The sequence below is a fragment of the Oncorhynchus gorbuscha genome, unplaced genomic scaffold (assembly GCF_021184085.1).
Source record: "Oncorhynchus gorbuscha isolate QuinsamMale2020 ecotype Even-year unplaced genomic scaffold, OgorEven_v1.0 Un_scaffold_2333, whole genome shotgun sequence".
NCBI lineage: Eukaryota > Metazoa > Chordata > Actinopteri > Salmoniformes > Salmonidae > Oncorhynchus > Oncorhynchus gorbuscha.
In genome coordinates this window covers 12002-34264 of record NW_025746877.1, presented here as the reverse complement: position 1 = coordinate 34264, position 22263 = coordinate 12002, and the positions used below count along the sequence as shown (strand labels likewise).

At 51.0% G+C, this 22263-nt stretch overlaps 1 protein-coding gene across 1 annotated transcript in view; it reads right to left on the bottom strand.

Annotated features, from left to right (window-relative positions):
• LOC124025666 (dedicator of cytokinesis protein 1-like) overlaps positions 1 to 21319 on the bottom strand; it is a gene marked incomplete at both ends in the record, with an annotated part of 64588 nt that extends 43269 nt beyond the window's left edge. The window contains 6 exons of the mRNA XM_046339003.1: positions 522 to 562; positions 966 to 1122; positions 3561 to 3646; positions 16281 to 16429; positions 21093 to 21235; positions 21272 to 21319. Of these exons, the coding sequence (XP_046194959.1) occupies positions 522 to 562; positions 966 to 1122; positions 3561 to 3646; positions 16281 to 16429; positions 21093 to 21235; positions 21272 to 21319 (624 nt within the window). The remainder of the gene's footprint in view (positions 1 to 521; positions 563 to 965; positions 1123 to 3560; positions 3647 to 16280; positions 16430 to 21092; positions 21236 to 21271) is intronic.
• Between the last annotated feature and the right edge of the window lie 944 nt (positions 21320 to 22263).

Here is a 22263-nt window from a genome sequence, read left to right as displayed (position 1 = left end):
ACAAAAACACCTGGCCTTGACTTCACAGAGGCACTGAGCCCCAAAACACCTGGCATTGACTTCACAGAGGCACTGAGCCCCAAAACACCTGGCCTTGACTTCACAGAGGCACTGAGTACAGAAACACCTGGCCTTGACTTCACAGAGGCACTGAGTACAGAAACACCTGGTCTTGACTTCACAGAGGCACTGAGTACAGAAACACCTGGCCTTGACTTCACAGAGGCACTGAGCCCCAAAACACCTGGCCTTGACTTCACAGAGGCACTGAGTACAGAAACACCTGGCCTTGACTTCACAGAGGCACTGAGTACAGAAACACCTGGCCTTGACTTCACAGAGGCACTGAGTACAGAAACACCTGGCCTTGACTTCACAGAGGCACTGAGTACAGAACCACCTAGCCTTGACTTCACAGAGGCACTGACCCAAAACACCTGGCCGTGACTTCACAGAGGTACTGAGTACCATAGAACAGAAAAGTGTATTTGAGGAAGATGATGATGAAGACCTCTTCCTACCTGATGTACATCTCCTCTCTCTCTATCTCCTTGTAGAAGTTCTGAGGATGAAAACATTGAAATAGTTTATGAACAAAACTGAAATGCTTCAACTACGACAGTGAAATTACAAACAACAAATCACAACAATACCAAATCATGAATGTTATGCAGCTGGTGTTTATACATCTGAAATGTCTTTCCAACTGTTGGACAGTAAAGTGTCCTTCACAATAAGACAGGTTACTAGGCTACGCAGCAGGACGCTTCACAATAAGACAGGTTACTAGGCAACGCAGCAGGACGCTTCACAATAAGACAGGTTACTAGGCAACGCAGCAGGACGCTTCACAATCTGTCCACAACGGATCAGAACATAGAACAGTGTTACTAGGCAACGCAGCAGGACGCAGCCAGACATCTGTCCACAACGGAACAGGACAGAACAGTGTGTGTCTCTCCTACCAGCACGTTGACGGTGCAGCTCATCCGGTTCTCCTTGTTCTCGTCGTGCATGATGGTCCTGTAGTCCAGGAGCCTCTCCAACAGACGAACCACCAGGTTCACAAAGCTCTCCCCACTCTTAGACAGGTACTTGTGTTTCCTGCAGTGTTCCAACAGACTGGGGAGGGAGGAGGGGAGAGAGAGGGAGGGGAGAGAGAGGGGGGAGAGGAGAGGAGGGGGGAGAGAGGGGGAGAGGAGAGAGAGGGAGGGGAGGGAGGGGAGAGAGGTGAGAGGGAGAGAGGGAGGGGAGGGAGAGAGAGGAGAGAGAGGGAGGGGAGGGAGGGGAGAGAGGTGAGAGGGAGAGAGGGAGGGGAGGGAGAGAGAGGAGAGAGAGGGAGGGAGGGAGGGGAGAGAAGTGAGAGGGAGAGAGGGAGGGGAGGGAGAGAGAGGAGAGAGAGGGGAGGGAGGAGATGGAGAGAGAGAGAGGGAGGGGAGGGAGAGGAGAGAGAGGGAGGGGAGGGAGAGAGGAGAGAGAGAGAGGAGGGGGAGAGAGAGATGGGAGGGAGAGAGGAGGGGGAGAGAGAGAGGGAGGGGGAGAGAGGGAGGAGGGAGGGAGAGAGGAGAGGGAGAGGAGGGAGAGAGGAGGAGAGAGAGTGGGAGGGGGAGGGAGAGAGGAGAGAGAGGAGAGAGGGGGAGAGAGGAGAGAGAGAGAGGAGGGGGAGAGAGAGATGGGAGGGAGAGAGAGGGGGAGAGAGAGGAGGGAGAGAGGGAGGGGGAGAGAGAGAAGGAGAGAGAGGGAGGGGGAGAGAGGGAGAGAGAGGGGAGGGGAGAGAGGGAGAGAGAGGGAGGGGGAGAGAGGGGAGAGAGAGGGGAGAGAGGGGGAGAGAGAGGAGGGGGAGAGAGGGGAGAGAGAGGGGAGAGAGGAGCGGGAGAGAGGAGAGAGAGGGAGGGGAGGGAGAGAGGAGGGGGAGAGAGAGGGAGAGGAGGGAGAGAGGAGGGGAGAGAGAGGGAGAGAGGGGGAGAGAGGTGAGAGAGGGGAGGGGAGACAGGTGAGGGGAGGGAGGGAGGGGAGAGTGGGAGAGAGGTGAAGGGGGGAGGGGCGAGAGAGAGAGGAGGGGGGAGAGAGGGGAGGGGGAGAGGTGAGGCAGAGAGAAGATAATTACAAAAAGATAATTACTTGACACATTGTAAAGAATGAACAAACAGAGTAAACTAGAATGTTATTTGGCCCTAAACAGAGAGTACACAGCGGCAGAATACCTGACCACTGTGACTGACACAAAATTAAGGAAAGCTTAGATTATGTACAGACTCAGTGAGCATAGCCTTGCTATTGAGAAAGGCCGCCGTAGGCAGACATGGCTCTCAAGAGAAGACAGGCTATGTGCTCACTGCCCACAAAATGAGGTGGAAACTGAGCTGCACTTCCTAACCTCCTGCCAAACGTAGGACCATATTAGAGAGACATATTTCCCCCAGATTACACAGATCCACAAAGAAATTGAAAACAAATCAAACATTAATAAACTTCCTGTTTGTGACCCGTTGCCATGAGAACAACATTGTAAATACAACATATGTGTTTATTTATTTCAGTTTATTTATTTTACCTTTCAACGACCACAGTTACCACACCGCCAATAATATAACATTTATTTTACCTTTCAACGACCACAGTTACCACCAATTTATTTGAAAACCTTTGTGAGTGTAATATTAAACTAATGTTTCCCCTGTTCATTTCCCTTATTTCACTTTCTATGTAAACATATGTTTCATAAAGACCTTAAATTAAACTGAGACAGACAGACAGACAGACAGACAGACAGACAGACAGACAGACAGACAGACAGACAGACAGACAGACAGACAGACAGGCAGGCAGACAGACAGACAGACAGACAGACAGACAGACAGACAGACAGACAGACAGACAGACAGACAGACAGACAGACAGACAGACAGACATGCAGACAGACAGGCAGGCAGGCAGACAGACAGACAGACAGACAGACAGACAGACAGACAGACAGACAGGCAGACAGGCAGGCAGGCAGACAGACAGACAGACAGACAGATAGACAGACAGGCAGGCTGGCAGGCAGGCAGGCAGACAGACAGACAGACAGACAGACAGACAGACAGACAGACAGACAGACAGACAGACCAGGCAGACAGACAGACAGACAGACAGACACCGACAGACCAGGCAGACAGACAGACAGACAGACAGGCAGGCAGGCTGGCAGGCAGACAGACAGGCAGACAGACCAGGCAGACAGACCAGGCAGACAGACAGACCAGACCAGGCAGACAGACCAGGCAGACAGACACCGACAGACCAGGCAGACACCGACAGACCAGGCAGACAGACAGACAGACAGACAGACAGACAGACAGACAGACAGACAGACCAGGCAGACAGACACCGACAGACAGGCAGACACCGACAGACAGGCAGACACCGACAGACCAGGCAGACAGACAGACAGACAGACAGACAGACAGACCAGACCAGGCAGACAGACACCGACAGACCAGGCAGACAGACACCGACAGACCAGGCAGACAGACAGACACCGACAGACAGACAGACAGACAGACAGCATCACTCACATCTTGTGGAAGAGGACTTTGTACTGCTCGTCTCCTCTGCCCCCCTCCACCTCGTGATCCAGTTTGGTGATGATCTCATTCTCAAACTGCAATTAGAAAGCAGCCGTTCATAATCAGCACAGCTCATTTTTCTATTCATTAGTCTCTATCATGTCTCCCTCTTTCTGCCTCCCTCGCTCTCTCTTTCCCACCCTCTCTCTCTTCTCTCTCTCTCCTCCCCCTCTTCTCTCTCTCTCTCTTCCCCCTCTCTCTCCTTCCCACTCTCTATACCCTCTCTCTCCTTCCCCCTCTTCTCTCTCTCTCTCTCTCCCCCTCTTCTCTCTCTCTCTCCTTCCCCCTCTCTCTCCTTCCCACTCTCTATACCCTCTCTCTCCTTCCCCCTCTCTATACCCTCTCTCCCTTCCCCCTCTCTATACCCTCTCTCTCCTTCCCCCTCTCTCTCCTTCCCACTCTCTATACCCTCTCTCTCCTTCCCCCTCTCTCTCCTTCCCACTCTCTATACCCTCTCACTCCTTCCCCCTCTCTATACCCTCTCTATCCTTCCTCCTCTCTATACCCTCTCTCTCATTCCCCCTCTCTATACCCTCTCACTCATTCCCCCTCTCTATACCCTCTCTCTCCTCCCCCTCTCTTCTCTCTCTCTCCTCCCCTCTCTCTCTCTCTCTCTCATTCCCCCTCTCTATACCCTCTCTCTCCTTCCCCCTCTCTATCCTTCCCCCTCTCTATACCCTCTCACTCATTCCCCCTCTCTATACCCTCTCTCTCATTCCCCCTCTCTCTTCCCCCTCTCTCCTCTCTCTCTCCTTCCCCCTCTCTATACCCTCTCTCTTCCCCCTCTCTTCTCTCTCTCTCCTTCCCCCTCTCTATACCCTCTCTCTCCCCCCTCTCTTCTCTCTCTCTCCTTCCCCCTCTCTATACCCTCTCACTCATTCCCCCTCTCTATACCCTCTCTCATTCCCCCTCTCTCTTCCCCCTCTCTCCTCTCTCTCTCTCTTCCCCCTCTCTATACCCTCTCTCTCCTTCCCCCTCTCTATACCCTCTCTCTCCTCCCCTCTCTTCTCTCTCTCTCCCTTCCCCCTCTCTATACCCTCTCTCTCCTTCCCCCTCTCTATACCCTCTCTCTCCTCCCCTCTCTTCTCTCTCTCTCCTTCCCCCTCTCTATACCCTCTCTCTCCTCCCCCTCTCTTCTCTCTCTCTCCTTCCCCCTCTCTATACCCTCTCACTCATTCCCCCTCTCTATACCCTCTCTCATTCCCCCTCTCTCTTCCCCCTCTCTCCTCTCTCTCTCCTTCCCCCTCTCTCTCCTTCCCCCTCTCTATACCCTCTCTCTCCTCCCCCCCTCTCTTCTCTCTCTCTCCTTCCCCCTCTCTATACCCTCTCTCTCCTTCCCCCTCTCTATACCCTCTCTCTCCTCCCCCTCTCTTCTCTCTCTCTCCTTCCCCCTCTCTATACCCTCTCTCTCCTTCCCCCTCTCTATACCCTCTCTCTCCTCCCCCTCTCTTCTCTCTCTCTCCTTCCCCCTCTCTATACCCTCTCTCTCCTTCCCCCTCTCTATACCCTCTCTCTCCTCCCCCTCTCTCCTCTCTCTCTCCTTCCCCCTCTCTATACCCTCTCTCTCCTTCCCCCTCTCTATACCCTCTCTCTCCTCCCCCTCTCTTCTCTCTCTCTCCTTCCCCCTCTCTATACCCTCTCTCTCCTTCCCCCTCTCTATACCCTCTCTCTCCTCCCCCTCTCTTCTCTCTCTCTCCTTCCCCCTCTCTATACCCTCTCTCTCCTTCCCCCTCTCTATACCCTCTCTCTCCTTCCCCTCTTCTCTCTCTCTCTCCTTCCCCCTCTCTATACCCTCTCTCTCCTCCCCTCTCTTCTCTCTCTCTCCTTCCCCCTCTCTATACCCTCTCTCTCCTTCCCCCTCTCTATACCCTCTCTCTCCTCCCCCTCTCTCCTCTCTCTCTCCTTCCCCCTCTCTATACCCTCTCTCTCCTTCCCCCTCTCTATACCCTCTCTCTCCTCCCCCTCTCTTCTCTCTCTCTCCTTCCCCCTCTCTATACCCTCTCTCTCCTTCCCCCTCTCTATACCCTCTCTCTCCTCCCCCTCTCTTCTCTCTCTCTCCTTCCCCCTCTCTATACCCTCTCTCTCCTTCCCCCTCTCTATACCCTCTCTCTCCTCCCCCTCTCTCCTCTCTCTCTCCTTCCCCCTCTCTATACCCTCTCTCTCCTTCCCCCTCTCTATACCCTCTCTCTCCTCCCCTCTCTTCTCTCTCTCTCCTTCCCCCTCTCTATACCCTCTCTCTCCCTTCCCCCTCTCTATACCCTCTCTCTCCTTCCCCTCTCTTCTCTCTCTCTCCTTCCCCCTCTCTATACCCTCTCTCTCCTTCCCCCTCTCTATACCCTCTCTCTCCTTCCCCTCTTCTCTCTCTCTCTCCTTCCCCCTCTCTATACCCTCTCTCTCCTCCCCCTCTCTTCTCTCTCTCTCCTTCCCCCTCTCTATACCCTCTCTCTCCTTCCCCCTCTCTATACCCTCTCTCTCCTCCCCCTCTCTCCTCTCTCTCTCCTTCCCCCTCTCTATACCCTCTCTCTCCTTCCCCCTCTCTATACCCTCTCTCTCCTCCCCCTCTCTTCTCTCTCTCTCCTTCCCCCTCTCTATACCCTCTCTCTCCTTCCCCCTCTCTATACCCTCTCTCTCCCTTCCCCCTCTCTATACCCTCTCTCTCCTCCCCCTCTCTTCTCTCTCTCTCCTTCCCCCTCTCTATACCCTCTCTCTCCTTCCCCCTCTCTATACCCTCTCTCTCCTCCCCCTCTCTTCTCTCTCTCTCCTTCCCCCTCTCTATACCCTCTCTCTCCTTCCCCCTCTCTATACCCTCTCTCTCCTCCCCCTCTCTTCTCTCTCTCTCCTTCCCCCTCTCTATACCCTCTCTCTCCTTCCCCCTCTCTATACCCTCTCTCTCCTTCCCCTCTCTCTCTCTCTCTCCTTCCCCCTCTCTATACCCTCTCTCTCCTCCCCTCTCTTCTCTCTCTCTCCTTCCCCCTCTCTATACCCTCTCTCTCCTTCCCCCTCTCTATACCCTCTCTCTCCTCCCCCTCTCTCCTCTCTCTCTCCTTCCCCCTCTCTATACCCTCTCTCTCCTTCCCCCTCTCTATACCCTCTCTCTCCTCCCCCTCTCTTCTCTCTCTCTCCTTCCCCCTCTCTATACCCTCTCTCTCCTTCCCCCTCTCTATACCCTCTCTCTCCTCCCCCTCTCTTCTCTCTCTCTCCTTCCCCCTCTCTATACCCTCTCTCTCCTTCCCCCTCTCTATACCCTCTCTCTCCTCCCCCTCTCTCCTCTCTCTCTCCTTCCCCCTCTCTATACCCTCTCTCTCCTTCCCCCTCTCTATACCCTCTCTCTCCTCCCCTCTCTTCTCTCTCTCTCCTTCCCCCTCTCTATACCCTCTCTCTCCTTCCCCCTCTCTATACCCTCTCTCTCCTCCCCCTCTCTTCTCTCTCTCTCTCCTTCCCCCTCTCTATACCCTCTCTCTCCTTCCCCCTCTCTATACCCTCTCTCTCCTTCCCCCTCTCTATACCCTCTCTCTCCTTCCCCCTCTCTATACCCTCTCTCTCCTTCCCCCTCTCTATACCCTCTCTCTCCTTCCCCTCTTCTCTCTCTCTCTCCTTCCCCCTCTCTATACCCTCTCTCTCCTCCCCCTCTCTTCTCTCTCTCTCCTTCCCCTCTCTATACCCTCTCTCTCCTTCCCCCTCTCTATACCCTCTCTCTCCTCCCCTCTCTTCTCTCTCTCTCCTTCCCCCTCTCTATACCCTCTCTCTCCTTCCCCCTCTCTATACCCTCTCTCTCCTCCCCTCTCTCCTCTCTCTCTCCTTCCCCCTCTCTATACCCTCTCTCTCCTTCCCCCTCTCTATACCCTCTCTCTCCTCCCCCTCTCTTCTCTCTCTCTCCTTCCCCCTCTCTATACCCTCTCTCTCCTTCCCCTCTCTATACCCTCTCTCTCCTCCCCCTCTCTTCTCTCTCTCTCTCCTTCCCCTCTCTATACCCTCTCTCTCCTTCCCCCTCTCTATACCCTCTCTCTCCTTCCCCCTCTCTATACCCTCTCTCTCCTTCCCCCTCTCTATACCCTCTCTCTCCTCCCCCTCTCTTCTCTCTCTCTCCCTTCCCCCTCTCTATACCCTCTCTCTCCTTCCCCCTCTCTATACCCTCTCTCTCCTCCCCTCTCTTCTCTCTCTCTCCTTCCCCCTCTCTATACCCTCTCTCTCCTTCCCCCTCTCTATACCCTCTCTCTCCTCCCCTCTCTCTCTCTCTCTCCTTCCCCCTCTCTATACCCTCTCTCTCCTTCCCCCTCTCTATACCCTCTCTCTCCCTCCCCTCTCTTCTCTCTCTCTCCTTCCCCCTCTCTATACCCTCTCTCTCCTTCCCCCTCTCTATACCCTCTCTCTCCTCCCCTCTCTTCTCTCTCTCTCCTTCCCCCTCTCTATACCCTCTCTCTCCTTCCCCCTCTCTATACCCTCTCTCTCCTCCCCCTCTCTCCTCTCTCTCTCCTTCCCCCTCTCTATACCCTCTCTCTCCTTCCCCCTCTCTATACCCTCTCTCTCCTCCCCCTCTCTTCTCTCTCTCTCCTTCCCCCTCTCTATACCCTCTCTCTCCTTCCCCCTCTCTATCCTTCCCCCTCTCTATACCCTCTCTCTCCTTCCCCCTCTCTATACCCTCTCTCTCCTCCCCCTCTCTTCTCTCTCTCTCTCCTTCCCCCTCTCTATACCCTCTCTCTCCTTCCCCCTCTCTATACCCTCTCTCTCCTCCCCCTCTCTTCTCTCTCTCTCTCCTTCCCCCTCTCTATACCCTCTCTCTCCTTCCCCCTCTCTATCCTTCCCCCTCTCTATACCCTCTCTCTCCTTCCCCTCTCTATACCCTCTCTCTCCTCCCCTCTCTTCTCTCTCTCTCTCCTTCCCCCTCTCTATACCCTCTCTCTCCTTCCCCCTCTCTATACCCTCTCTCTCCTCCCCTCTCTTCTCTCTCTCTCTCCTTCCCCCTCTCTATACCCTCTCTTTCCAAAACTCTCTCTCCTCTCCTCCCTCATCCATCTCTCTCCTCCCCCTCTCCTCTCTCTCCCCCTCTCTATACTCTCTCTCCCCCCTCTCTCCCCCCCTCTCTTCTCTCTCCTCCCTCTCTCTTCTCTTTCTCTCCTTCACCTCTCTTCTTCCCCCTCTCTCTCCCCCTCTCTTCTCTCTCTCTCCACCCCCCTGTCTCTTCTCTCTATCTCCACCCCCGTCTCTCCCCCTCTCCCTCTCCACCCCCTGTCTCTCCCCCCTCTCCTCTCTCTCTCCACCCCCCTGTCTCTTCTCTCTCTCTCTGTTGGTTGAGAGGACCTCTCCTCTCGGTTTAATCACCTCTCTTTCAGCCTGGTGGACTGTGAGCTCATATTAAATCACTTCATTATCAGTCTGATGACTCTCAGTAACTTCTCTTTATCTGCCTGTGATTGGCTATGGCTGAGCAGGGAGCATGAGGAGTAAGACCATGACAGGAAGACACATCCTCTAATATTCTCTCTCTCTCTTTTACTCCCTTCGTCCCAGAAAGACGACAGAAGGAAGGTGAGCCGGCACATCCACTTATAGTGGGACGTTAGCTCCTACGTGAACTGCCTGCTTGTGTGCTGCTGCTGTTGTGTCAGTCAGGAGAGACGGATCGCTCTGGAGGAAGACAGACATCGCTCTGGAGGAAGACAGACGGCTCGCTCTGGAGGAAGAGAGACGGATCGCTCTGGAGGAAGACAGACGGCTCGCTCTGGAGGAAGAGAGACGGATCGCTCTGGAGGAAGACAGACGGATCGCTCTGGAGGAAGACAGACGGCTCGCTCTGGAGGAAGAGAGACACATCGCTCTGGAGGAAGAGAGAAGGATCGCTCTGGAGGAATAGAGACGGCTCGCTCTGGAGGAAGAGAGACACATCGCTCTGGATGAATAGAGACACATCGCTCTGGAGGAATAGAGACACATCGCTCTGGGGGAAGAGAGACGGATCGCTCTGGGGGAAGAGAGACGGATCGCTCTGGAGGAAGAGACGGATCGCTCTGGAGGAAGAGAGACGGATCGCTCTGGAGGAGAGACACATCGCTCTGGAGGAAGAGAGACGGATCGCTCTGGAGGAAGAGAGACGGATCGCTCTGGAGGAAGAGAGACGGATCGCTCTGGAGGAAGAGAGACGGATCGCTCTGGAGGAAGAGAGACGGCTCGCTCTGGAGGAAGAGAGACGGCTCGCTCTGGAGGAAGAGATACGGATCGCTCTTGGAGGAAGAGATACGGATCGCTCTTGGAGGAAGAGATACGGATCGCTCTGGAGGAAGAGATACGGATCGCTCTGGAGGAAGAGATACGGATCGCTCTGGAGGAAGAGATACGGATCGCTCTGGAGGAAGAGATACGGATCGCTCTGGAGGAAGAGAGACGGATCGCTCTGGAGGAAGAGAGACGGATCGCTCTGGAGGAAGAGAGACGGATCGCTCTGGAGGAAGAGAGACGGATCGCTCTGGAGGAAGAGAGACGGATCGCTCTGGAGGAAGAGAGACGGCTCGCTCTGGAGGAAGAGAGACGGCTCGCTCTGGAGGAAGAGAGACGGCTGGCTCTGGAGGAAGAGAGACGGCTGGCTCTGGAGGAAGAGATACGGATCGCTCTGGAGGAAGAGAGACAAATCGCTCTGGAGGAAGAGAGACGGCTCGCTCTGGAGGAAGAGAGACGGCTCGCTCTGGAGGAAGAGAGACGGATCGCTCTGGAGGAAGAGATACGGATCGCTCTTGGAGGAAGAGATACGGATCGCTCTTGGAGGAAGAGATACGGATCGCTCTGGAGGAAGAGATACGGATCGCTCTGGAGGAAGAGATACGGATCGCTCTGGAGGAAGAGATACGGATCGCTCTGGAGGAAGAGAGACGGATCGCTCTGGAGGAAGAGAGACGGATCGCTCTGGAGGAAGAGATACGGATCGCTCTGGAGGAAGAGATACGGATCGCTCTGGAGGAAGAGATACGGATCGCTCTGGAGGAAGAGAGACGGATCGCTCTGGAGGAAGAGAGACGGATCGCTCTGGAGGAAGAGAGACGGATCGCTCTGGAGGAAGAGAGACGGATCGCTCTGGAGGAAGAGAGACGGATCGCTCTGGAGGAAGAGAGACGGCTCGCTCTGGAGGAAGAGAGACGGCTCGCTCTGGAGGAAGAGATACGGATCGCTCTGGAGGAAGAGAGACGGATCGCTCTGGAGGAAGAGAGACGGATCGCTCTGGAGGAAGAGAGACGGATCGCTCTGGAGGAAGAGAGACGGATCGCTCTGGAGGAAGAGAGACGGATCGCTCTGGAGGAAGAGAGACGGCTCGCTCTGGAGGAAGAGAGACGGCTCGCTCTGGAGGAAGAGAGACGGATCGCTCTGGAGGAAGAGATACGGATCGCTCTTGGAGGAAGAGATACGGATCGCTCTTGGAGGAAGAGATACGGATCGCTCTTGGAGGAAGAGATACGGATCGCTCTGGAGGAAGAGATACAGATCGCTCTGGAGGAAGAGATACAGATCGCTCTGGATGAAGAGATACGGATCGCTCTGGAGGAAGAGATACGGATCGCTCTGGAGGAAGAGATACGGATCGCTCTGGAGGAAGAGAGACGGATCGCTCTGGAGGAAGAGAGACGGATCGCTCTGGAGGAAGAGAGACGGATCGCTCTAGAGGAAGAGATACGGATCGCTCTAGAGGAAGAGATACGGATCGCTCTAGAGGAAGAGATACGGATCGCTCTGGAGGAAGAGATACGGATCGCTCTGGAGGAAGAGAGGCAACTCTCTCTCTCTGCTAAGTTTTACACTGCAGTCTAGAAATCTATTTGTAAACGGCCCAAATGGCTCCCTATTCCCTATATAGTGCACTACAGGTCCTGATCAAAAATAGTGCACTATTCCATATAGGGCCTGGTCAGAAGTAGTGCACTATATAGGGAATAGGGTGCCATTTGGGATGCATTAAGGGAAATTGATCCTATTTGAGTGTAGAGGGGACATAAGAGGATGTAGTCGTTCCCAAAGAGTCGAGTCCTGACTGACACTAACTGAATTACCAGGCCTCCCCTTCACTCCCAACTCTAACAGACTGACTGTCCCAACTGGCTCCCTAATCCCTTTATAGTGCACTACTTTAGACCAGGGTTTATAGGGTAGTAGTGCACTACTTTAGACCAGGGCCTATAGGGAGAGGATAGGGAAACTGACTGGGAGGATCTGTGAGTCTGACTGGGAGACTGACTGGGAGGATCTGGGAGACTGACTGGGAGGATCTGGGAGACAGCCTGGGAGGATCTGGGAGACTGACTGGGAGGATCTGGGAGACTTACTGGGAGACTGACTGGGAGGATCTGGGAGACAGACTGGGAGACTGACTGGGAGACAGACTGGGAGGATCTGGGAGACAGACTGGGAGGATCTGGGAGACTGACTGGGAGGATCTGGGAGACAGACTGGGAGGATCTGGGAGACAGACTGGGAGGATCTGGGAGACAGACTGGGAGGATCTGGGAGACTGACTGGGAGGATCTGGGAGACTGACTGGGAGGATCTGGGAGACAGCCTGGGAGGATCTGGGAGACAGCCTGGGAGGATCTGGGAGACTGACTGGGAGACTGACTGGGAGGATCTGGGAGACAGACTGGGAGACTGACTGGGAGACAGACTGGGAGGATCTGGGAGACAGACTGGGAGGATCTGGGAGACAGACTGGGAGGATCTGGGAGACAGACTGGGAGGATCTGGGAGACAGACTGGGAGGATCTGGGAGACAGACTGGGAGGATCTGGGAGACAGACTGGGAGGATCTGGGAGACAGACTGGGAGACTGACTGGGAGACAGACTGTGAGGATCTGGGAGACAGACTGGGAGGATCTGGGAGACTGACTGGGAGGATCTGGGAGACTGACTGGGAGGATCTGGGAGACTGACTGGGAGGATCTGGGAGACTGACTGGGAGGATCTGGGAGACTGACTGGGAGGATCTGGGAGACAGACTGAGAGGATATGGGAGACTGACTGGGAGGATATGGGAGACTGACTGGGAGGATCTGGGAGACTGACTGGGAGGTTCTGGGAGAGTTCTGCAGGAGACTGGGTTAGACTGGGAATGTAATACCAACGAAACAATGTGATATCCCATTGGTACACATGTGACCAATGGGATATCAGTAAGGCAAAGAGGGGGGTTTGATTGGTACACATGTGACCAATGGGATATCAGTAAGGCAAAGAGGGCGGTTTGATTGGTCCACATGTGACCAATGGGATATCAGTAAGGCAAAGAGGGCGGTTTGATTGGTCCACATGTGACCAATGGGATATCAGTAAGGCAAAGAGGGGGGTTTGATTGGTCCACATGTGACCAATGGGATATCAGTAAGGCAAAGAGGGGGGTTTGATTGGTCCACATGTGACCAATGGGATATCAGTAAGGCAAAGAGGGGGGTGAACTTTGGAAGACGGCGTGACATGTGACCTGGTCGTAATGAGGGCAGTACATGGAAGACATGTGACCTGGTCGTAATGAGGGCAGTACATGGAAGACATGTGACCTGGTCGTAATGAGGGCAGTACATGGAAGACATGTGACCTGGTCGTAATGAGGGCAGTACATGGAAGACATGTGACCTGGTCGTAACGAGGGCAGTACATGGAAGACATGTGACCTGGTCGTAACGAGGGCAGTACATGGAAGACATGTGACCTGGTCGTAATGAGGGCAGTACATGGAAGACATGTGACCTGGTCGTAATGAGGGCAGTACCTAGAAGACATGTGACCTGGTCGTAACAAGGGCAGTACCTGGAAGACATGTGACCTGGTCGTAACGAGGGCAGTACATGGAAGACATGTGACCTGGTCGTAACAAGGGCAGTACCTAGAAGACATGTGACCTGGTCGTAATAAGGGCAGTACATGGAAGACATGTGACCTGGTCGTAACGAGGGCAGTACCTAGAAGACATGTGACCTGGTCGTAATGAGGGCAGTACATGGAAGACGTGACCTGGTCGTAATAAGGGCAGTACATGGAAGACATGTGACCTGGTCGTAATAAGGGCAGTACCTAGAAGACATGTGACCTGGTCGTAATGAGGGCAGTACATGGAAGACATGTGACCTGGTCGTAATAAGGGCAGTACATGGAAGACATGTGACCTGGTCGTAATAAGGGCAGTACATGGAAGACATGTGACCTGGTCGTAACGAGGGCAGTACATGGAAGACATGTGACCTGGTCGTAACGAGGGCAGTACATTGAAGACATGTGACCTGGTCGTAACGAGGGCAGTACATGGAAGACATGTGACCTGGTCGTAATAAGGGCAGTACATGGAAGACATGTGACCTGGTCGTAATAAGGGCAGTACATGGAAGACATGTGACCTGGTCGTAATAAGGGCAGTACATGGAAGACATGTGACCTGGTCGTAATAAGGGCAGTACCTAGAAGACATGTGACCTGGTCGTAATAAGGGCAGTACCTAGAAGACATGTGACCTGGTCGTAATAAGGGCAGTACCTAGAAGACATGTGACCTGGTCGTAATAAGGGCAGTACCTAGAAGACATGTGACCTGGTCGTAATAAGGGCAGTACCTAGAAGACATGTGACCTGGTCGTAATAAGGGCAGTACCTAGAAGACATGTGACCTGGTCGTAACGAGGGCAGTACATGGAAGACATGTGACCTGGTCGTAATAAGGGCAGTACCTAGAAGACATGTGACCTGGTCGTAACAAGGGCAGTACCTGGAAGACATGTGACCTGGTCGTAACGAGGGCAGTACATGGAAGACATGTGACCTGGTCGTAACAAGGGCAGTACCTAGAAGACATGTGACCTGGTCGTAATAAGGGCAGTACATGGAAGACATGTGACCTGGTCGTAACGAGGGCAGTACCTAGAAGACATGTGACCTGGTCGTAATGAGGGCAGTACATGGAAGACATGTGACCTGGTCGTAATAAGGGCAGTACATGGAAGACATGTGACCTGGTCGTAATAAGGGCAGTACCTAGAAGACATGTGACCTGGTCGTAATGAGGGCAGTACATGGAAGACATGTGACCTGGTCGTAATAAGGGCAGTACATGGAAGACATGTGACCTGGTCGTAATAAGGGCAGTACATGGAAGACATGTGACCTGGTCGTAATAAGGGCAGTACATGGAAGACATGTGACCTGGTCGTAACGAGGGCAGTACATGGAAGACATGTGACCTGGTCGTAACGAGGGCAGTACATTGAAGACATGTGACCTGGTCGTAACGAGGGCAGTACATGGAAGACATGTGACCTGGTAGTAATAAGGGCAGTACATGGAAGACATGTGACCTGGTTGTAATATAAGGGCAGTACATGGAAGACATGTGACCTGGTCGTAATAAGGGCAGTACATGGAAGACATGTGACCTGGTCGTAACGAGGGCAGTACATGGAAGACATGTGACCTGGTCATAACGAGGGCAGTACATGGAAGACATGTGACCTGGTCGTAACGAGGGCAGTACATGGAAGACATGTGACCTGGTCGTAACGAGGGCAGTACATGGAAGACATGTGACCTGGTCGTAACAAGGGCAGTACATGGAAGACATGTGACCTGGTCGTAACGAGGGCAGTACATGGAAGACATGTGACCTGGTCGTAACAAGGGCAGTACATGGAAGACATGTGACCTGGTCGTAACGAGGGCAGTACATGGAAGACATGTGACCTGGTCGTAACGAGGGCAGTACATGGAAGACATGTGACCTGGTCGTAACGAGGGCAGTACATGGAAGACATGTGACCTGGTCGTAATGAGGGCAGTACCTAGAAGACATGTGACCTGGTCGTAATAAGGGCAGTACCTAGAAGACATGTGACCTGGTCGTAATAAGGGCAGTACATGGAAGACATGTGACCTGGTCGTAATAAGGGCAGTACCTAGAAGACATGTGACCTGGTCGTAATAAGGGCAGTACCTAGAAGACATGTGACCTGGTCGTAATAAGGGCAGTACCTAGAAGACATGTGACCTGGTCGTAATAAGGGCAGTACCTGGAAGACATGTCACCTGGTCGTAACAAGGGCAGTACATGGAAGACATGTGACCTGGTCGTAATGAGGGCAGTACATGGAAGACATGTGACCTGGTCGTAATGAGGGCAGTACATGGAAGACATGTGACCTGGTCGTAGCGAGGGCAGTACATGGGCTTGACAACGCTACACTATGAGTCAATTCAGAGCTGGAAACATTTAGCAACATTGCGTTAGTCTCCTGGGAGGGTGAGGTTTTAGAGGATGTTACCACCCATCCTTGACCTCTGTGCTCCAGCTCTTTGGGGTCAACGTGGGGTTATTGTTAAACATTCTTGAAGAAACTTCTGATGTAAAAAGGGCTTTATCAATACATCTGATTGATTGGTAGATCTGACTGATTAATATACTGACTGACTGACTGATTGATTAATATACTGACTGACTGACTGATTGACAGGCTGATTGATGGACTAGCTGATTGATGGACAGACTGACTGACTGATTGACTGGCTGATTGATGGACTAGCTGATTGATGGACGGACTAGCTGATTGATGGACAGACTGACTGGCTGATTGACTGGCTGATTGATGGACAGACTGACTGGCTGATTGATGGACAGACTGACTGGCTGATTGATGGACAGACCGATTGACTGATACAGACCCTTTGGAAGCTGCATGTGAAGTGGAATTCACACTGCATCATGTCAAAGAAGATGGGGATGGTAGCTTTCCTCAGCTCTATCTCTGGGACCAGAGTCATCTCTAGGATGGGACCCACCATCTCTGGGATGAACTTGATCTTGTGTGGACCTGGGGAGAGATAAAACTTCATCAAATATCTGAGCCCCTGCAGACGAGGCAGGTGGTTAGAGCGTTGGGCCAGTAACCTAAAGGTTGCTGGATCGAATCCCCCGAGCTGACAAAGTACAAATCAAGGGGTTAGAGCGTTGGGCCAGTAACCTAAAGGTTGCTGGATCGAATCCCCGAGCTGACAAAGTACAAATCAAGGGGTTAGAGCGTTGGGCCAGTAACCTAAAGGTTGCTAGATTGAATCCCCGAGCTGACAAAGTACAAATCAAGGGGCTAGAGCGTCGGGCCAGTAACCTAAAGGTTGCTGGATCGAATCCCCCGAGCTGACAAAGTACAAATAAAGGGGTTAGAGCGTTGGGCCAGTAACCTAAAGGTTGCTGGATTGAATCCCCGAGCTGACAAAGTACAAATCAAGGGGTTAGAGCGTTGGGCCAGTAACCTAAAGGTTGCTGGATTGAATCCCCGAGCTGACAAAGTACAAATCAAGGGGCTAGAGCGTCGGGCCAGTAACCTAAAGGTTGCTGGATTGAATCCCCGAGCTGACAAAGTACAAATCAAGGGGTTAGAGCGTTGGGCCAGTAACCTAAAGGTTGCTGGATTGAATCCCCGAGCTGACAAAGTACAAATCAAGGGGTTAGAGCGTTGGGCCAGTAACCTAAAGGTTGCTGGATTGAATCCCCGAGCTGACAAAGTACAAATCAAGGGGTTAGAGCGTTGGGCCAGTAACCTAAAGGTTGCTGGATTGAATCCCCGAGCTGACAAAGTACAAATCAAGGGGTTAGAGCGTTGGGCCAGTAACCTAAAGGTTGCTGGATTGAATCCCCGAGCTGACAAAGTACAAATCAAGGGGCTAGAGCGTCGGGCCAGTAACCTAAAGGTTGCTGGATCGAATCCCCCGAGCTGACAAAGTACAAATCAAGGGGTTAGAGCGTTGGGCCAGTAACCTAAAGGTTGCTGGATTGAATCCCCGAGCTGACAAAGTACAAATCAAGGGGTTAGAGCGTTGGGCCAGTAACCTAAAGGTTGCTAGATTGAATCCCCGAGCTGACAAAGTACAAATCAAGGGGTTAGAGCGTTGGGCCAGTAACCTAAAGGTTGCTGGATTGAATCCCCGAGCTGACAAAGTACAAATCAAGGGGCTAGAGCGTTGGGCCAGTAACCTAAAGGTTGCTGGATCGAATCCCCGAGCTGACAAAGTACAAATCAAAGGGTTAGAGCGTTGGGCCAGTAACCAAAAGGTTGCTGGATCGAATCCCCGAGCTGACAAGGTACAAATCTGTCGTTCTGCCCTTGAACAAGGCAGTTAACCCAACTGTTCCTAGGCCGTCATTGAAAATAATAATTTGTTCTTAACTGACGTGCCGAGTTAAATAAAGTTAACCACAAATGGTAGAGCACGGGGCTTACAAGGCCATGATAATGGGTGGAACACCCACACATACATTCAACAAAATAATTACGCACCTTGGATAAAAGAGTCTGCTAAATGACATATATTATATAATGATATATAACCTGTGGATGAATACACAGATGAGGGAATAATGAACAAACGGTCAACAGATGAGGGTACCTTTAAAGGGGACCAGGCCATAGATAGAGCAGGAATACAAAGCATGGTCCTCTGTTAAATTGTCTTGGTGTAAACCACAGGAGGAAACTACTAGAGGGGCCCCCCAAGGGCATAAACATGTATCTGGTGAGATGGTACAGTATGTTGGTGTAAACCACAGGAGGAAACTACTAGAGGGGCCCCCCAAGGGCATAAACATGTATCTGGTGAGATGGTACAATATGTTGGTGTAAACCACAGGAGGAAACTACTAGAGGGGCCCCCCAAGGGCATAAACATGTATCTGTTGAGATGGTACAGTATGTTGGTGTAAACCACAGGAGGAAACTACTAGAGGGGCCCCCCAAGGGCATAAACATGTATCTGGTGAGATGGTACAGTATGTTGGTGTAAACCACAGGAGGAAACTACTAGAGGGGCCCCCCAAGGGCATAAACATGTATCTGGTGAGATGGTACAGTATGTTGGTGTAAACCACAGGAGGAAACTACTAGAGGGGCCCCCCAAGGGCATAAACATGTATTTGTCGTTCCTCCAGTGTCTTTTCAATGTTCATCAGGGTTTTGATTGACATTCAGAAGATGAGAGGTGAATTTCCTGAGAAAAGCCTCAGGTCCAAAACCAGAATTACTTGCATTATGAAAACACAGGTGTGGGAATCAATATGACATCATGGTAAGAGTTGTAATTAAGAAAGAGAGAGCATGAGAGAAATAGAAAAGCAGAAACTGATTACCTATTTGAAGGAACAGAACAGGCCTATTCAAACTAACACCTTGTCATTCTCTGTCTCCTTTGTGATGTCTCTGCTGTAGTTCTGCTTCCACAACAACAACATGAAGCCAATTAACCCAGGCTCCGACCATCTATTCTCTATCCTTAGTCCTTCCTGTTTTCACTAACAACCTGGTAACCCAGGATCAACCCTCTATTCTCTATCCTTAGTCCTTCCTGTTTTCACTAACAACCTGGTAACCCAGGATCAACCCTCTATTCTCTATCCTTAGTCCTTTCTGTTTTCACTAACAACCTGGTAACCCAGGATCAACCCTCTATTCTCTATCCTTAGTCCTTTCTGTTTTCACTAACAACCTGGTAACCCAGGATCAACCCTCTATTCTCTATCCTTAGTCCTTTCTGTTTTCACTAACAACCTGGTAACCCAGGATCAACCCTCTATTCTCTATCCTTAGTCCTTCCTGTTTTCACTAACAACCTGGTAACCCAGGATCAACCCTCTATTCTCTATCCTTAGTCCTTCCTGTTTTCACTAACAACCTGGTAACCCAGGATCAACCCTCTATTCTCTATCCTTAGTCCTTTCTGTTTTCACTAACAACCTGGTAACCCAGGATCAACCCTCTATTCTCTATCCTTAGTCCTTCCTGTTTTCACTAACAACCTGGTAACCCAGGATCAACCCTCTATTCTCTATCCTTAGTCCTTCCTGTTTTCACTAACAACCTGGTAACCCAGGATCAACCCTCTATTCTCTATCCTTAGTCCTTCCTGTTTTCACTAACAACCTGGTAACCCAGGATCCGACCCTCTATTCTCTATCCTTAGTCCTTCCTGTTTTCACTAACAACCTGGTAACCCAGGATCAACCCTCTATTCTCTATTCTTAGTCTTTCCTGTTTTCACTAACAACCTGGTAACCCAGGATCAACCCTCTATTCTCTATCCTTAGTCCTTCCTGTTTTCACAAACAACCTGGTAACCCAGGATCCGACCATCTATTCTCTATCCTTAGTCCTTCCAGTTTTCACTAACAACCTGGTAACCCAGGATCAACCCTCTATTCTCTATCCTTAGTCCTTTCTGTTTTCACTAACAACCTGGTAACCCAGGATCAACCCTCTATTCTCTATCCTTAGTCCTTCCTGTTTTCACTAACAACCTGGTAACCCAGGATCAACCCTCTATTCTCTATCCTTAGTCCTTCCTGTTTTCACTAACAACCTGGTAACCCAGGATCAACCCTCTATTCTCTATCCTTAGTCCTTCCTGTTTTCACTAACAGCCTGGTAACCCAGGATCCGACCCTCTATTCTCTATCCTTAGTCCTTCCTGTTTTCACTAACAACCTGGTAACCCAGGATCCGACCAGCTCGTTAGCTAACGTTACATGACGTGTGTACAACACCCGTTGAGTGTGCTCTCCGAGATCGAAAGGAGATGGGTGGGGCTAAAGCTTAAGAGGGTGTGAACGATGCTGAATGGGTGTAGACAAAGAGGAGCTCTTCACTAGATACCAAAACATACAAAGGCAATTTTCTTAAAAAGTGAGTTTACAAGTTAATCAACTTTGAAATGAAAAATAGTTTCCCATTTTTTTCCTCAAATGCAGGGTATGATATACAATTTTGTGGCTCTGAGAGGCTCTACTTTTATCCAATGTAAAAAAAAGCTATATGATACGGTCATTATTTCAACTGGATAGCCAGCTAACGTAACGTTAAATAGCCAGCTAACTTAACGTTTATACAGCTAACTTAACGTTAGCTAGCTAGATAGCGCGCGAGATACCGAACAGGAAATGGTTTAGAAAGTTGCTTTTTAGTTGCCTTGTTTGCTAGATTGACATTTAATAAATCAAGTTTTAAACGGGTTTATTGGTATTAAAATACACCTGTTATGTTATTCTGGACCACCGGGCTGCTGATGTCATCGTTTTTGTGTTTATACTTTTTCATAACGTTAAAGACAAGTTTAATGTTCATGATGCCACTGCCACAACTGTCTAAAGACATGTTGATATACGTAGTATAAACCAGCCTTTAGCCTTGAAATATTTAGTTGTTTACTAAACTGCCGGTACTCACTCTGTTTAGCAAATGGCCTCGCATGTGAAAGAAGAGCTCTCCAGTAGTGGTACCAAAACATTCAAGGGTCATTTTCTCAAAAGTGGGGTTACGAGTTTATCATCTTCCAAAGCAGAATTACTTTCCAATTGTTCCTCAACAGTAGTGTTACTGATCTACCATTTTCTAGCTCAGAGTCGCTACTTTTAAAAAACACTGAATGGAGCCGGGCGGTCACATACGTTAGTTGAATACATATGTAGAACATGAAATAGATGATTCATACCTAGATTATACCACATGTCTCTGATCTCAAAGCCGATCTGTCTCCTCATGTCCTGGTACCTGAAACACACAGAAACACACATGCCTAGATTATACCACATGTCTCTGATCTCAAAGCCGATCTGTCTCCTCATGTCCTGGTACCTGAAACACACAGAAACACACATGCCTAGATTATACCACATGTCTCTGATCTCAAAGCCGATCTGTCTCCTCATGTCCTGGTACCTGAAACACACAGAAACACACATGCATTTACCATTTACATGGTTGACTGTCCTGTACTAGTGGTCCAACATGGTTAACTGTCCTGTACTAGTGGTCCAACATGGTTAACTGTCCTGTACTAGTGACCAGTCCAACATGGTTAACTGTCCTGTACTAGTGACCAGTCCAACATGGTTAACTGTCCTGTACTAGTGACCAGTCCAACATGGTTAACTGTCCTGTACTAGTGACCAGTCTAACATGGTTAACTGTCCTGTACGAGTGACCAGTCCAACATGGTTAACTGTCCTGTACGAGTGACCAGTCCAACATGGTTAACTGTCCTGTACTAGTGACCCAACATGGTTAACTGTCCTGTACTAGTGGTCCAACATGGTTAACTGTCCTGTACTAGTGACCAGTCCAACATGGTTAACTGTCCTGTACTAGTGACCAGTCCAACATGGTTAACTGTCCTGTACTAGTGACCAGTCCAACATGGTTAACTGTCCTGTACTAGTGACCAGTCCAACATGGTTAACTGTCCTGTACTAGTGACCAGTCCAACATGGTTAACTGTCCTGTACTAGTGACCAGTCCAACATGGTTAACTGTCCTGTACTAGTGACCAGTCCAACATGGTTAACTGTCCTGTACTAGTGACCAGTCCAACATGGTTAACTGTCCTGTACTAGTGACCAGTCCAACATGGTTAACTGTCCTGTACTAGTGACCAGTCCAACATGGTTAACTGTCCTGTACTAGTGACCAGTCCAACATGGTTAACTGTCCTGTACTAGTGACCAGTCCAACATGGTTAACTGTCCTGTACTAGTGACCAGTCCAACATGGTTAACTGTCCTGTACTAGTGACCAGTCCAACATGGTTAACTGTCCTGTACTAGTGACCAGTCCAACATGGTTAACTGTCCTGTACTAGTGACCAGTCCAACATGGTTAACTGT